The 15,832-nt window shown below is 43.4% G+C and overlaps 1 protein-coding gene across 1 annotated transcript; it reads left to right on the forward strand.

Moving 5' to 3' along the window:
* The first annotated feature begins 732 nt into the window (after nt 1-732).
* inhbb (inhibin subunit beta B) lies at nt 733-10,208 on the forward strand. Its single transcript, XM_007227896.3, has 2 exons — nt 733-2,240; nt 7,749-10,208. Exons 1-2 carry the CDS (start codon nt 1,862-1,864, stop codon nt 8,531-8,533), a joined length of 1,164 nt encoding a protein of 387 aa, XP_007227958.1. The 5' UTR covers nt 733-1,861; the 3' UTR covers nt 8,534-10,208.
* The last annotated feature ends 5,624 nt before the right edge of the window (nt 10,209-15,832 follow it).

The raw sequence follows: 15,832 nt of genomic DNA on the forward strand, positions 1-15,832 counted from the left end.
ACATATTATTTCTGGGTAGCACCTTTCACATAAACGCATTCAAACCCTTTAAATAAACGTTTGTTTATTCAAGTGAACTTTAACACTAACCAAAACCTTTTAGGGAACTTTTTTTCCATCGTCAACCATAAAGAGGCACTAAACCCTCAATTTAATTTATTCATTAATAGCTGAAATGTGTTCCTTTAAAGTTGAGGAAAATATCAGTCCTGCTTAAAATTATTATAAACATTTCCTAACAATTAAAAATCACTTTATTGCAGTCATCTCTGTCTCTTCAGCACCCTCACAGGTTCAACTGTGCTATAGGCGAGGATGATGTGTTCGTGTGTACATCCTCATTGGTATGGGGACACTCACAATATGCAAATCAGTTAATCAATAACAAACCCCCGTCAATCACGCCAATCAGCTTAAGCCAGACAATTTTGGATCATCAGGTTCTTGACACATCTTCAGTTGATGATAATGTTTTATACTTGTAAAAAAAAATATTTTACTGAAAGGTGCTGTTGTACCTCAATATAAGGTACAGCCCAAGAGACAAGCTTTGTACACTTTTAAGTACAAATCAATACTTTTTTGTGTGTGTATATTATAGCTACACTATGTGGTTTCTTCTACTGTTTCTACGGTTTAGTCAAGGTGGACAGGGGACCAGCCGGGGATGCTGTGATGGTTTACACTCTTTCATTCAAGCGTCCAGTCGGCCATATCCCACCTTGGCTCGCCACATGAGCTGCTAATCACGGGTTGGAGTGGCTCCATGAGCCGCAGCTGATGCTCTCTCTCCGTGAGCCTTAAGCTCTTCTGTTCTCCAGTTGGCGGAGCGCCCCACGTGGTTCCAAGTATATAAAAAACTTCCAGCAGAGAGTGAGGTGCTTCAGTGTCGTGATTGCGAGCGAGTGCAGCTTTTCTGTTGGGAGGACAACATTCTCTCTTTCCTCGCGCACACACACACACACACACATGCGTACACTCGCATAGACTATACACGCAAATACGCACGTAGCCTACGTAGCGCACAAAGGACAGAGAAGCTGGGAATTCCTTGCCTTCCTTCATTCAGACAGAGCACCAGAGACCAGAGACGAGGAGAAGGAGGAGGAGGAGGAGGAGAAACATCATCCTCAGAGACCCTGGAAAGTTGCCTCACAACTTTTGCTTCAGAACTTCTTTCTAAAGGAACTTCAGAACCTTTCGTCTAAAGGGACTTACTTCCATATAACCTACTAAGCTCACAAGTTACGCACGCTCAACCTGCGCACAGGTCTCTCAATCATCTCCACTCTTCCACACGCCGTGATCAAGGAAGGAAGCTGCAGCTGATGCCAGGCTTGCTTCCGCGAGCCCCAGCGCGCTTCTTCTCATGTGTCTCCTCTATAGCAGCCACGTAGGACCGAGCTCGAGTTCGGATGCTGGAAGGAGGAGAAGAAGTGAAGAAGCTGCATCTCACTCTGCTGCGGACCTGCTGCCTCCTCCATCCTCTTCCTCTAGCAGCGGCGACGCACAGAGCCATTGGAGCCCCCAGCATCAAGATCCCACCTGCTGTCGGTCAGTGATACACACGCTCCTCCTCTCCAGCAGGAACTAACTAACGTTACTTTGTGGAACTCACTTTTGGAAGAAGTGTGGAAGAAAAAAAAAACAGATCCTCTCTTTCTCTCTCTTTTTTTTTTTTGAACATCTCAGCGCGTAAAAAAATCCTGCTGCTGGATATGCAGTAGCCTATGTGAGTCGTGAGTCGTGAGCGCACGCGCACGCGCAACCAGCACATCTCCAAAGAACCAAAGCAGCACAAGCCAGCAGCACAGATCAGCAGAAACAAGCAGATACAGAACAAAACACAAACAACACAAAGATGAGTCTAAGCTTGAGTCTAACCGTGCCCGTGGCCTGCGTCCTGCTCTGCCTCGTGATCTCCATAAACTGGGCTCAAGCTCAAGCCCAGGAGTCGTGCGCCTCGTGCGGGCTCGGACGTCCGGACGACTCGGACCGGGTGGACACGGACTTCGTAGAGGCCGTCAAGAGGCACATCCTGAGCCGGCTGCAGATGCGGCAACGGCCCAACATCACGCACCCCATCCCCAAGGCCGCCATGGTCACGGCGCTCAGGAAGCTCCACGCGGGCAAAGTGCGCGAGGACGGCAGGGTGGAGATCCCCCACCTGGACGGACAGGCGGCCTACGCCAACGAGGTGCAGGAGGAAACATCGGAGATCATCAGCTTCGCGGAGACAGGTGTGTACAAAGTAACATATTAACATTTTTAAACGTATGCAAAGTGTACAAAGTGCACAAAGTGGTGTATAGTACTATATCTATATACCTTCCATTCCTGAGTTGGATTGAAACAAATAACTTAATGTTCTGCTTAAGCTAAGGCACAGTTTAGCTTCATCAATGACTCCACTGGAAGCCCATTCACAGAGCACAGGCACGTTCCTCTGTGCGTAATGTAAACCTGGAGTGGGCGTAACGCACTGCAGTGCTGTGCAATCACACAGCATCACTGAAAGTGAGAAGAAAGATGCTTCCAAAACTGTTAGGACTAAATTCACAGCCAGATCGTCATTAGATCATTATTTTTTGGAAGATCTGGCATGTACACTGTCAGATAAAAAAGTGCAGACTTACTTAAAAAAAAAATAAAAATAAAAATAAGGTACCACATCTTCACAGATGGTATAACATTTACTGGTGCTCAGACTTTTTTTTAGTATTTTTGCTTAATCTATGTACAAAAGATTACAAATCATTATAGTAGTCATAATAAACTTTTAGTCATTCAAACTTTTGTAATAGTAGTACAGTAAAGTATAGTAACAACAGCATACACTCAAACATGCAGCAAAATCCTGCATGTCCAACTATGTTAAAAGTAGCAAAAGAAAAATATTATAGATAAAAACATAACATTGAGGCTACTTTTGTACTGTTTTTTTATTTTTTTTTATTTTATATAAAGTCTATAGAGAAGCCAGTTCACTCAGTTCCTGTGAATGAAATCAAACTAACTAAAGCAAAAAAACTTTAATATATACTTGAATAACTACTACACTCTTTAAAACAGAAGGTTGTTTCAAATTCTGTGTGGAACTACCACAGCTCAAATGGCTTGTTGTATAGCCTATATAATATGTAATATATAATTCCTGACTTTTAGGAAAACTTTATAGAATATTTCAATCAAGTAATATTTTTTAAGCACCCAACTCAATGTGTTTTTGAGTTGTGGTGGGTCTACAATGTTTAGATTACTTTAAGAACCTCTCTTTTTAAGAGTGATAAACAATGATATGTGTATTGCAGGTAAAATCATTCCACTAATGTTATATAAAGTTAAACAACTCTTTTACACTTCTATCTAGTTCTAGAGTTCTTTTCTTTTTGCATATATTGTATTTAAGTTGAATGAACTTTTTATAACAAGCTTATAAACACAGTTAAAGTCCTGGATTCTTCTAGCCCAAAGCTTTGCTTGACCTCACTCACAAAAGAAGCACATGACGTTCTTAGTCCATTTTTAACGAGATATATGAAGCTCAGGCCAGGAGCACAACACATCAGCTGCAGAGAACTGATATGATCGGTAACAGCCATGAATTCAAATCCAAAAGTTAAATGCCTTCATTTTCTCACTTTTTTATCAGTTGTGGACAGAGTGTAGTGGACAGCACACAAGCAAGAGGTTTAGCATAACACTGCACAGCTCAATTAGCTTGGACTGTTTCCGAACCCCTTTCTCCAGCAAGAATGATCTGAACACACTCATGACAAGGGAACAAAAGGGAGGCAATTATTGGTAGAGCACTGTGCGTTCTTGCTAAACCCAATATGTCAACATTGGGAAGCAAAAAAAGGAAAAAGAAAACAAAAGAAATCACTCAGAATAATGCATGAGATATTTGAGTCGTAGTGGGTGATGGAGGCAGGGATGGAGGGGTAGTTGGGTGGATGGATGGATGGATGGATGGGTGAGTGGGTGGAAAGGGGGAGGGGGGGTGGTCAGTGCATATTGCGGTTCTGCAAAGAATGCTTTTAAAATATCAAAGCAAATCCAGGCTTCTTTGCATTTTCGCCTATTATTCATGACACCTTTGAACCTTTGAGCAGCATTGTGTCACAGAACTGGCTTTGGTCCCCCGCTCTCTAGACCCCTTCTGCCTCAGGGCCAGCTGGCGCTAACCCCCGGAGTGGAGGCTGCCAGCCAGGGCATGGCTTTAGGACAAGCTCCCGAGGCATTCTGCTTCTGAGCCTCGGCGGGATGCGCATGTCCGGTTACCCTGCGACTGTACGATACAGTCAAGACAGACAAGGTGATAAGTGAGCGAGCAAATCAGTGCCATTGTAGGCTGAGCGCTGCCTGAGACTCTACCTCTCAAGGGAGCGCCGGGCTGGACGCTTCGCTCTTTTTACTCTGCGGTGTGCGGCGGGCGCTGTTATCAGCCAGCAGCCTGGTTTGTATCTCACACCGTGCTATAGGAGAGCAGAGCGGTGAGGCCTGCCAAGGTGCAGGTGAGGACAGCTGCCAGCTTCACGTCTCCGTTAACACTGTCCTACGGGCCGTTTCAGAAGGATTTGGTGTCCTGTAGCCACGGAAGCGAAGCGAGAGATGTGGGCTTCTCATTTGTCGGTAACCGTTCGGACTCACTGAACTCTTCACGTCCAGTCCAGCGCGGGGAATTAGGCTTTATTATTTGACGTTATTCAGTGTGGCACGGCGATCATAGGGTCAAAGAGTTTGCAACAGGACCTGCTCTTTCATCAAATGCCAATCATACCCTGCCTGCATTGATGCCTTAGGGACAATCTTTGTTGTTGTCGTTATGTGTGTGTGTGTGTGCGAGTGCTTTTTCTCGTTGACATCGGATCCAGTTGTGGAAAGTCGAGTTTACAGTCCTGCGAGATTGGCAGGAGGTCAGAATCCAATCAGACGGCAGGTTGTATTCTTGGCCTAACTGATGTCCCGGCCAAGCAGTTCACTTGAAGCATTTCAAGCATGAGAGCAATCTCCAGTGAAGCGTTAGAATGAGCCAGCCGCTTATATGGTCAAAAAAGTCCAGTCCAGTCGCCCTCGCATTGCTTGACATTCCTCTTAAAGATTCTCGGCGGGATAAGCAGACCACTCCTGTACCGCCTGTACGCTCCTTTGCAGTGGTGTGGCAGCGTGTGGTCTGGAGGTGTCTGAGCTGTTGAGTAATGAGTGTAGCGGATTAACAGCCATGTTGTTTTGTTGGCAACACAGGTAGGAACACGCTGAGGCAGCTCTGAGTGCACTACGTAAAGTGGCCCACCCAGGTGTCAGCTTTTAGTCCTAAAAGCTCAGTCCCCCCTATTCAAAACCTCACTCTTGATGTGCTCAAGGTTAGCACTCAGGTATGAACTCATCCAGTCAGTTGCTGTGACTTCATACGTGTGTCTTCAACCTAAACATAAGAAGGTATCTGTTTTTAGCATTTAGCAAGGCCTTGGCTTTAGCTGGTGTTTCTTATTATGTTTAGCTAATTAAGCTCTGTTAAATTGCACAATATGTGATATTGTCTCTCATGCTTTCTTTGTAGCAGTTGTTGCTGAATATCTGAAAAGTCTTGAGGTTTTTGTCAGGGGTTTTGCTGCACACATATAAACACTTGAATCTACATTATATGTAATTTAACTGTAATATAGGCTTTTATCACCTGTTTTTCAACTGTCACTTTAACATCAGGTATGCAATGAGAAGAGCGCTCAGAAAAAAAACTCTTCCCCCTTTTAGAAAATACATGAATGTATGTAGAGAGTATGTAGTGATTATGTACTGTAACTAACTAACCGTAAGTGCTAACGTGAGCCGATAAGCAACCCTTTTTTTGCCGGCCTCCCATGGAGACGGGCAGACAGTGCTGAGTGCCCATCTGTGGTCCAGCTCAGCTGAGAGTGGGCGCGCCCAATCAGAGCATTGGCAGTGGGTCATGTGGCCTCTTTCCAGACTGCACCCCACCTCCCTGTTTGGAGGGCCTGTGTATCCTAGTGGATGTTGTTGCTCCAACACATCACATCATTCAGCAGACCACTCACTCCCCTGTGAGAATGGATATCATTGATTTTCGAGTCAGAGCTTCTTATGCCGGCGCTGGAACGCCCCACGCTGAGCAGACTGCGCCAGAATATGTATCACCAGGGGGCATGGAGACAGTTAATATAGGTTCAAAATTGCAGGCCAATTGCTCGCTAACCTTTTTTAGTTTTATTTGCTACTTGACACCGTGTCTCCAGGGCTTTATATTTCTGTTCCTCCAGAGCGTGTCTTGAACGTGTGCTGTTAGGCCTGCCGAGAGGGCCGGTTCCCCTGCCAGAGATGGGGAAAAACGAGTCTGGACAAGGCTGGGCCACTGCTGCATAGGCTGTCAGAGAAAAAGAGCCATCTTCTGAGGCGAGCTGTTGACATTGACCTCACCTAATCAGTTTACAAACAAGATCATTTAACCATTTCAGCATGTGCCAGCGGCAAGCGGAGCTGCTATTTAAACCAGGATAAAGATCACACGGAATATGATTAATTACACCATTCAGCGCTGGGGTGACATCAGTAATTATCTTCTGCCTCAAAAGAGCGGCTGAAAAAAAAAGAGAAACAAAAGCCCAGCGTCCAGAACCTTTCAAAGTGCTTCACAGTATTCAGAAATACTGCTGTATTTAGAAAGTAGCCAGTGTCATGTAAATGCCTCTTATTTTTCCTCATCGTGCCTTTTATTTGAGGGCCACACGCTCAATGCTAGGCCGTGTCACGGCTGTCTCCTAATACCTCACAGAGTGCATTGTGCTGTCAGTCTCGGAGGCTCCAGGAGCTCTGGGGTTTTTCACTGCACTCGCTGTGAACTCAATGAACCCCCTGGGGCAGGGCCCACATCCACCCTTGCCCCCCTGCATCTGCAGTCCACAGCACAAGGCCAAGTGGGCCCGGGCCCAGAGCCGCGCTTGCCACAGCCACTGCTCCATCACTCTGGGTGGTATATAGAAGAGTGTGACTGAGAAATCAGTTTCAGGAATCTGGACCTGCCCGGGCTGTCATGTAATAAGCAGAGCAATGTTAGATATGTAATTCCGAAATCCACCGCAGGCATAAATAAGTAGGTATTAATCTTGCAGAGTTTTTGGCACTTTTACACCATGCTTTCAGCCATGCATCTATTTAATGTCTTTTAACCCTTTACCCTGGGTACTAAGTAGGATTATTAATATTATTATTCATTAAGTAATGTTAATGCATGTTACACAACATCTGTTGGAAATTCTGTGGTACGTGTTGTGAATTTGTTTTGTTAAAGAAGTTGTTTGGCGCAATAGGATTGGAAATCTGAGTTTAAGGGATTAATAATAAAGAATGCACATAGCTGACACATTAGCAGACTGAGACATACTGTACATTCCCCAGTGCTTCATAACATTTTTTTTACATTGTTATTCACAGAATACATGATGTACCAAAAGCCTTAGGAATGCGTATATTCAATGTTTTTTTTCCTGTACATAATATAATATGCAGATAATGATAGATAACATTATCCTTTTCATTCATCTCACAGATGCTAGAGTATTGAGTATTTCTTTAGATTGTAATGTGCAGTAAACTGTATAAAAATGCAATTCATTAATTTTGGGATGCTTGCTAAGTTGGACCTAAACGTTATTCTTTTGTTTATCCTCTCATCACATTTAATATTTAAGATTTAACAAACCCCTCTCTTGTCTTCTTGTCTTTTACAGATGACTCAACATTGTCCAAGTCATCCCTCTTTTTCCTGATCTCCAACGAGGGGAACCAGAACCTGTACGTGCAGCAGGCCAACCTGTGGCTGTACTTCAAGCTGTTGCCTGGAGGTCCAGAGAAAGGCCTGCGGCGGAAGGTGACGGTGAAGGTGCACTACCAGGAGCCGTCCAGTCAAGGCGGAGGCCGCTGGCCGCTGGTGGAGAAGCGCGTGGAGTTGAAGCGCAGCGGATGGCATACCTTTCCTTTGTCTGAGGCGGTGCGGGCAGTGCTGGGGAAGGGAGGCCGGAGGCAGGACCTGGATGTGCGGTGTGAAGGTTGTGAGGCGGCCAGTGTGGTTCCCATTCTGGTGGACCCCGCCGACCCCTCGCACCGGCCGTTCCTGGTGGTGCGCGCCCGACAGGCTGACGGCAAGCACCGCATCCGCAAGCGAGGCCTGGAGTGTGACGGAAGCAACGGCGGCCTGTGCTGCAGGCAGCAGTTCTACATCGACTTCCGCCTCATTGGTTGGAACGACTGGATCATCGCTCCCGCCGGCTACTACGGGAACTACTGCGAGGGCAGCTGTCCTGCCTACATGGCCGGCGTGCCCGGCTCGGCCTCGTCCTTCCACACGGCCGTGGTAAACCAGTATCGCATGAGGGGAATGAGCCCAGGCTCGGTGAACTCCTGCTGCATCCCCACAAAACTCAGCACCATGTCCATGCTCTACTTCGACGATGAGTACAACATCGTCAAGCGCGACGTCCCGAACATGATCGTGGAGGAATGTGGCTGTGCCTGAGGGAGCGCAGTGAAGTGTAGACTTTGCGCTGCATCAAAGAACATTACAAAACAGCGACAGACATATTTATGGTCCGTGTGTACCACATGCATATAAATATGTGTTATTATATGTACACTCAGAACAAGTACAATCACGCACCAGAGTGTGTGCATGAAGCAGTGGGTGGTTCGTCAGATACGTGACGGAGGAGCCATTCGGTCCTATCTTACGAACACAAAGGCAAAAGGCATTGGAATGAGAAGGGAAAAGTTATCACCAAAAGTTTGCTTTTTTCTAGTTTGCCATTTCTAGACTTAAAAAAAATGGCATGTGCCCTCTCCCGTCCTCTCCGACTGCGAGGGAAGAGAGGGACATGTCTGACTTTACCTGTGCAAAACAGGTAATCAGCTGGTTTTGCCCATTGGTATGAGTACTTAGCAACAACCATTCCAGGACTGGTGAAAAAAAAAAGCACTGACATATCAAATGTCCTACACACTTCAGAACATCAGCACTTCTACAGCATTTCAAAGACTTTTCAGTGACCAATCATCCCACTGGACAACTTCAGTGACCGTGGATGACGGTGTCACCTCACATGATCCTCAAGGCATCCTCACTGCCATGGCTGAAATGACGTGCGGCACTGTTACATATCAATCGGGTAGGCTGAATGCTAAACTGCAAGTGGCCTCTTGGATGACGCCTGAATCGGCACGCGTGAAAACTGTTTGTCTCGCCCCGCTGACGCGCACATGTCCACGCTGCAGACTGCTGAACCAAGGGAGGGAGGTCTAACAGGTGAAGTACGATGTTCTAACTCTCTGGCTGTGAACTTCAGTGGCTCATAAATGCTGTCAGCACCATGTGCTCTGTGGAGGCGTCATCGTACTGACCAGCTGGCAGCACAGCACTTGCGAAAGCGCTCGAAATGCACAATTCAAAAGCACTTGCGTATCGAAATGCCTTCAAAAGGGTTCTCGAGAGGTGCGCCTACCCACACTCCTAGTCCTATTAAAATATAAAGTGCCGCATGAGCTATGCAATGTATAGAAATTGTGATCCGTGTCAGACTGAGCGTTTTTTCCGTCTTTGTCTTTTGCTAATCTTTAACTCTGTATCAATACTTGAAATGTGATCTTTCGCTTGCTTTCCAAAGCGGGTGATTGTTTTTAAAAAAAAAACATTTGCACTGAAAAGTTGCGGAATTCATTAAGAGAACGAGAAATGAGAAAAAGACAAAAAACTGCCATTGAGAAAAAAATATAAACCTTATTTTTATAGTAGTACACAGAAATTTGTGAAAGATGTATGAACCTAATAATGGAACCAAAGAGGCCAATATTTTAGCTATTATAATACGGTGGCAAGGCCATTAAAATATGTGTAAAATAATTGTTGATCCTTTTCAAGAGGCCTAATCACTGTATCAGGGTACAACGACATGGATTCCATTTTAGCTCATGTTTCTTTATTTGTTTTTATTTTATTTTTTGTGTGTATGTTTTTTTTACTTTGTACAGCAAACATACAGAACAGACTTTTCACCTTTAATTTCTTGGTTTTCTATTTAATAAAACTTATTTCTAGCTTATTAGTTCAACATGTCATCTCTGTACAGTTTATGTAAAAATAAAAATATGCTTTCTTAAATATTTTGTAACTTTAAAATAAATTCTTACTCTGCATCATACTGCTGTCTGAGGAAGTGGTTATTTGCACCAAAGCTTGATGTAATGTTATGCTGGGTGGGCGATGTGGCCCTAAAATAATATCAGGATATTTCATGGTATTTTCGTGATAATGATCATATGGGCAATATAAAACAACACTGAATATTTTTTTATATTTCAAGAATATACCACTGCAACAACATACGTTAACAATGTTAACATATGATTTAGTATAAATCTAACACTTTCGAACGTTATTTTTTTTTTTCTATTTTTTTAACAACACTAACTTACCAAGACTCTTATTTGGTATGAAACAATAAAAAATAATAGTGTCATAAATAAATAATGCAATGTTAAAGTAATGTAATGTAGCCAAAAAGTAAATATTTACTATAAACATTAAAAATATACAGAAAATACACCTTAAAACTTAACACAGTTAAGTAGAGACTCCTTTCAATAGCAATGCCACGATTATTGATACAATATACAGCAGCACACCCCTATAAACATACAGAGTGGCAGGTCATGTCTTACGCCCTTAAGTCACAGCCTTAACAAGGGTTAAAGACTAGCAGCCTACCTGCACTGATGGTGTGATATACAAGCATGCATTTGAGCAAAACATGCAAAACATACTGATAATATTTGTCATTCTCAGTGTCCTGTCAGCTGTGAGGCTCAAAAGGATTCCCACCCTTCGACATGTAGGCACATGGCCTGATTACATCAGAATGGGTTCCCTGAAAGCCCTACGAGTTTGTGTGTGTGTGTGTGTATATGTGTATATATGTGTGTGTGTGTGTGTGTGTGTGTGTGTGTGCAGTGCCTATTCTAGACCCGTGAAGCAGAGCTGTGAAAACAAGTCGGTATGTTGGAATACCGTAACTCAGCCGAGCAGGCCTGCACACCTCCACACCTACAAGCTGGGACTGCAGTGTGTTTCTGCAGAATCCCACAGCAGGGCTCCAAAACAAAGCCGGGCCTTCCAAAACATGCCACCCAACCCAAGGACACGGGGAGGATAATTGCCTGAAATTTAGCCGTCCTGCTTCTGCCAAGTGAGGAGATATGATGAGTGTTGTGTGAAATAACATGTTTGGGGTGGACGTCTCAATCAAGAGAGCAGAGGAATGGGATGAGTCAGCGGCGCAGCGCTGCTGGTACTACTACGGGAGGGTGACAAAATGTGTGTGTGTGTGTGTGTACACTTGACTGTATAATTTGTTTTGAGTGTGTATGTGTGTGTGTATGTGTGTGTGTGTGTGTGTGTGTGTGTGTGTGTGCAAGGCAAAGACAGATCATATGAGGCTGAGCTGTCTCATCATGCAGTGCAGTGTTAGCGGTGCCGGCATGGCTGCTGGAATGTTAATGACACCAGTTATCCCGGAGGCTACCTTGTAAAGCCACACACACATACACACATATACACACACACACTGCGAGATACACACCTCCAACAATCCCCGGCCAAAACACACACACAGCACCCTAAGTATGAAAGCAGCGTTAGGTCAACAATGTTGAAAAGATTAATGATAACAAATCCCATCAAAGTTGCTTTGGCTACAATGCAATAAATATAGGTGCTGCTGTCCTTCACAACAAGACATCTCCACCTCCATTTCCATGACATTTCCATAACAAGCATCGAGCCCAAATCAAAGCTAACCGCCACATCTGACATGTTTACTAAGTGTATTGGAATGTAAGCCTCGCGACATGCATAGAAACCCAACATAAAAAAGAGATACAGATACAGATCAAATCAGCTCAAGTCAACCCCTCTATGTACCTTCCCTACACCTTTAGTATCATAGCAACCGCATGTTGTTGAGGTGGAGGCTGCAGGGTCTGCGCTTGGCACGCATTGTGCATTGTACACACAAAGCTATACTATAGAGTGGGGGTTTAGCGCCGAACAGTATTTATGGGGGGGAGCCAGAGCAAATCAAAACAGGACTCAAAACAGAGGCCTTATTCAGCTTCTGTTTACCTCACTTTTAAACTCAGGCTGACATTATGACCCCAGGTCTCGCTACGTGCTGGACTCGCCGGTGCGCTATCACAAGGGGATTACAGCGTCCAGTGAAGAGCTTTAGAAGCTTGAAAGCATATTTGGGAGCTCTAATGAGCAGAAAATTCATTAATCCAATCATTCACAGCAGCAGTGCGCTGTGAGTGAAATTTTTTCTACACCTATAGACCCACAACAATTGAGCCATATGAATAAACATATACATGTATCAACAGTTTCCTTTTTTTTGGAAAATTATGTATTTTTTGTATTAATTTAAGTAATTTTTTAACACTCTACATTTGAACATGTGCTTTATTTATGTGTCACACCACATTAGACCAATAAGTTCCTGTTTATCTTTTCCAAAGAGTCCTATTCTGCTGGCAGTAGTTCTGTACAATGACATGATATACGCATGTGCAATTGCACATCTTACATCTTTTTTTTATTTTGTGTTATATTAGTATATAGTATATGATTAACATACAACACATTATGCTTATTAGCTTCACAAACTAGAACCCAAAGTCTAAATCCTTCAAAACCCTTTGTGAGCATCAGACTAATGCATTTTTTAATTTGCCAGTATAATATAAAAGATTATAATATAAAGATTATTAAAGAATATTTCTAAAAGCCAAATTTTACAAGTTATGGAAGATGACTTTTGAAATAAACTATGACATATCAAGATGTTACAAGTGGATTTCAGCTATATAAAGACTATGAATGATTGTAAAGATGATTCTGCTTAAAGCAAAAATGTCAAAAAGTTAAAATCTCTCTGTTTTTTTTTATCCTAATAATGGTTGCATATGAATTCTGAAATATCTTGATTTAACTGTATTGGATGAAAAACCCATTTGTTTTGTAAATGCAAAACTTAAAAAAATATTTTAGTATAAGCTATTTTAGTTGCTGCTGGCTGTTCCTATATTTCTACATCTAAAGTTGCTTTTTAAAAGCCACAGTGCAGCTCAGGCCACATACAGTATAATATACAGTAACTGCAAATGCTACTGGATTAGTGGGTCAAACGGACAATGTGTTTAGCTAATGCTATCAAATAAATCATGGTAATGAAGATGGCACCAGCAGTTTGCTTAGGTTTCACTAACATTAGCGTTCATTATCTCTCAGGAAACCCATAAAATCAAAGTCTTGAATATCTACCTCTACAAGGTGCACCACTTCTGCACTTTCCACAAACTTCACCCTGCTCTAGACTGGCACGACCAAAGACGCTATCCCAGAATCGCAGAACTGCTGCTGGGAAACAACCTAAAGGTTTGTGCCTTACTCTCTCCGCTCTCTATTTCTTGTACACCCCCCTCCTCTCCCTTCACGCTGACCTCCTGACTCCTAGAGCACTAGAGTATACTGAGGGCCACAAAGGCTTCATTTGTGTCACTCTCTACCTAGCACATGCTCGGGCTCAGGGATCGACAGGGGCCACCTCCACAGGGAGTCGATGTAGGAGTCGCCGCAATGAAAGAGCTGATAGTGTAGTGTGTGGCATGAAAAGGGCATCTGATTTGCTGCTGCGACTGAAAGCCCACATTTAGTCCCCCCTGTCACCCCCCTTTACTCCTGGTCCTTATGTCTGCCTGCCATCCCAGACACGCTTAATGTCCTCAGTGTGCTGTAACGAGACTGGACATCTAGTTGTGGCCACTGGTGGACTCAAGGTGGGGGGAACTGCCCCCCCTGGAAGCCCCTGTGGTTGAAAACTCATCGCTAAAATGCCCTCTAAAAAAAAGAGCGGCAAAAAAGAGACAAAGTTTCTATATTGGCTGCACTACTTGTGCAACTTCTTACAATACTTATTAAAAATAAGGATAAAATTATGTACCCTCTAGATAAAAAAAAATATATGATTTTAATATGTCAAAATAGGTGCCCATCTATAAATTGCTGGTAAATACGAATTTTAAACCGGGCAAATATTTATAAATCGCATTTCATGTTGCCAAAGCGTTCATTAGTATTTACAAATGTGATAACAGCTTTTTAGTTTCTAAAAATGTGACAGATAACAGTTATTAATCATTAGTTAATGGTATATTAATGAAAGTTACGTGTTACCCTCATTACTCTATAAGCCATAATAATTATAATGTTCATTATATTGTTAAAATATTAATGTTGATAAATTTGGGATGCACTAGGCTGTTCCCTGTTTCAGCTGCATATATGCTCATTTGAAATGAATGTATTTTGGTACAATGTAAATATATTAAAGATATTAAAGCTTAGTGGACGTTTGTCTCTCTGAGTTCTCTTGAGTCTCTGCATGGATCCTCTTCATACTGGACTACATACTTCTGCTTTGTTCTTGCTGGAGTGTGGGGGGCGTGAGGTGATGTTCAGGTGTGATGGATACACTAATAATGGATAAACCAATAAACCAATAGGGTTTTGGAATGATATATGATTATACTTCTGTACATCCAACCACAATCAGATTCACTTTATTCGGATGGAGAGATTCATCTGGATAGTTTTTTTTTTGAAAATCCAGAATGAAAACAATCTGAAATGAAATAGGAGTAGAAAATTCAGATAATTGTGTGAAACTGTAAGTAGAAAATCCAGTTAATTTTTATGTAAGTAAGGTAATAAAATATTTGTTCCTTGATTACTTGGCACCTCTGTCCACCGCTGGTTGTGGCTGACCCAGGCCTGGCAAGCGGGTGTGCGAAACCAAGCCGCTCGGTGGAAACGATTTGATTGGTTTAACCTTTAGACCAGAAACAGCGGTGAGTAATGTTTAGCACACTCGCCAGAGTTAAAAGTAGAGGAGGGTAAACAGCTGGCCTTTTGTTCCAGCCCAACAGAGTTTCTGTTCACATTCATGTGACTTAGTGCATGCAGAGGCTGAAACCGCTGACGGAGACGATGACAATGACGAGGGGGTGAATGAAGCCGCTCTTCTGCTGTGGACTCAAGTTCAATGACAAAGCCTGCTGGCTCTCTGATCTTCAGGCACCAGGAAAAGAACAGAGGAAATAAGAGCTTATTTGTGACTTCGAACGTGTGTACGCGTCCGCGCGTGTGAGTGGGGGAATTCCATTCAGGGGGATTTCAGGTGTGGTTGCAGATTCATCTCAGACCACTTTAAAGTGAACCATCAGCATGCCTGTGTTGTTCATCGGGGCTGACTGAAGCCTTATTATTTCGCAGGTGCCTTATTGTTCGCTCTTTAACAGGATTTTTTTGGCGCGTCAGCGGAGGACGAGGGCGTCTCAAGACTGGAGATGCTGCCGAACTCATCATCGCGGAGAAAAATGAGTTCTTTGTGAGGAGAAATCGATGTCAGAAAAGCTATGTAAGAGAGAAGGCCAGTGGAAAGAGTAACGGAATGTCGCTTCGGGGTGACACGCCTCCTGATTAAAAGGAGCTCAGAGACAATGACACAAAGACAGAGGCAACCTGATCACATGGTTGTCAAGTTCTTCAACTTTGAAAGAGAAGCTTCCAGTGTTTATGAAGGGGAACGCCAAATGAGTGGGACTGAGCGAAGGAAAGGAGAAAGACAGATAGAATTTCTTTCACTTTCTTGCTTTCTGTTTTTTTTAATGGTAGAGGGCACGATAGGAATGTACGGCCTGAATTATCACA

Source organism: Astyanax mexicanus, chromosome 11, assembly GCF_023375975.1.
Source record: "Astyanax mexicanus isolate ESR-SI-001 chromosome 11, AstMex3_surface, whole genome shotgun sequence".
NCBI lineage: Eukaryota > Metazoa > Chordata > Actinopteri > Characiformes > Acestrorhamphidae > Astyanax > Astyanax mexicanus.

Bases quoted from the DNA above. Each gene is read 5' to 3' on its own strand.
- inhbb (XM_007227896.3), top strand. From the start codon at position 1,862: ATGAGTCTAAGCTTGAGTCTAACCGTGCCCGTGGCCTGCGTCCTGCTC. The intron at 2,241-7,748 runs GTGTGTACAAAG...TGTCTTTTACAG, and splicing joins CATCAGCTTCGCGGAGACAG to ATGACTCAACATTGTCCAAG.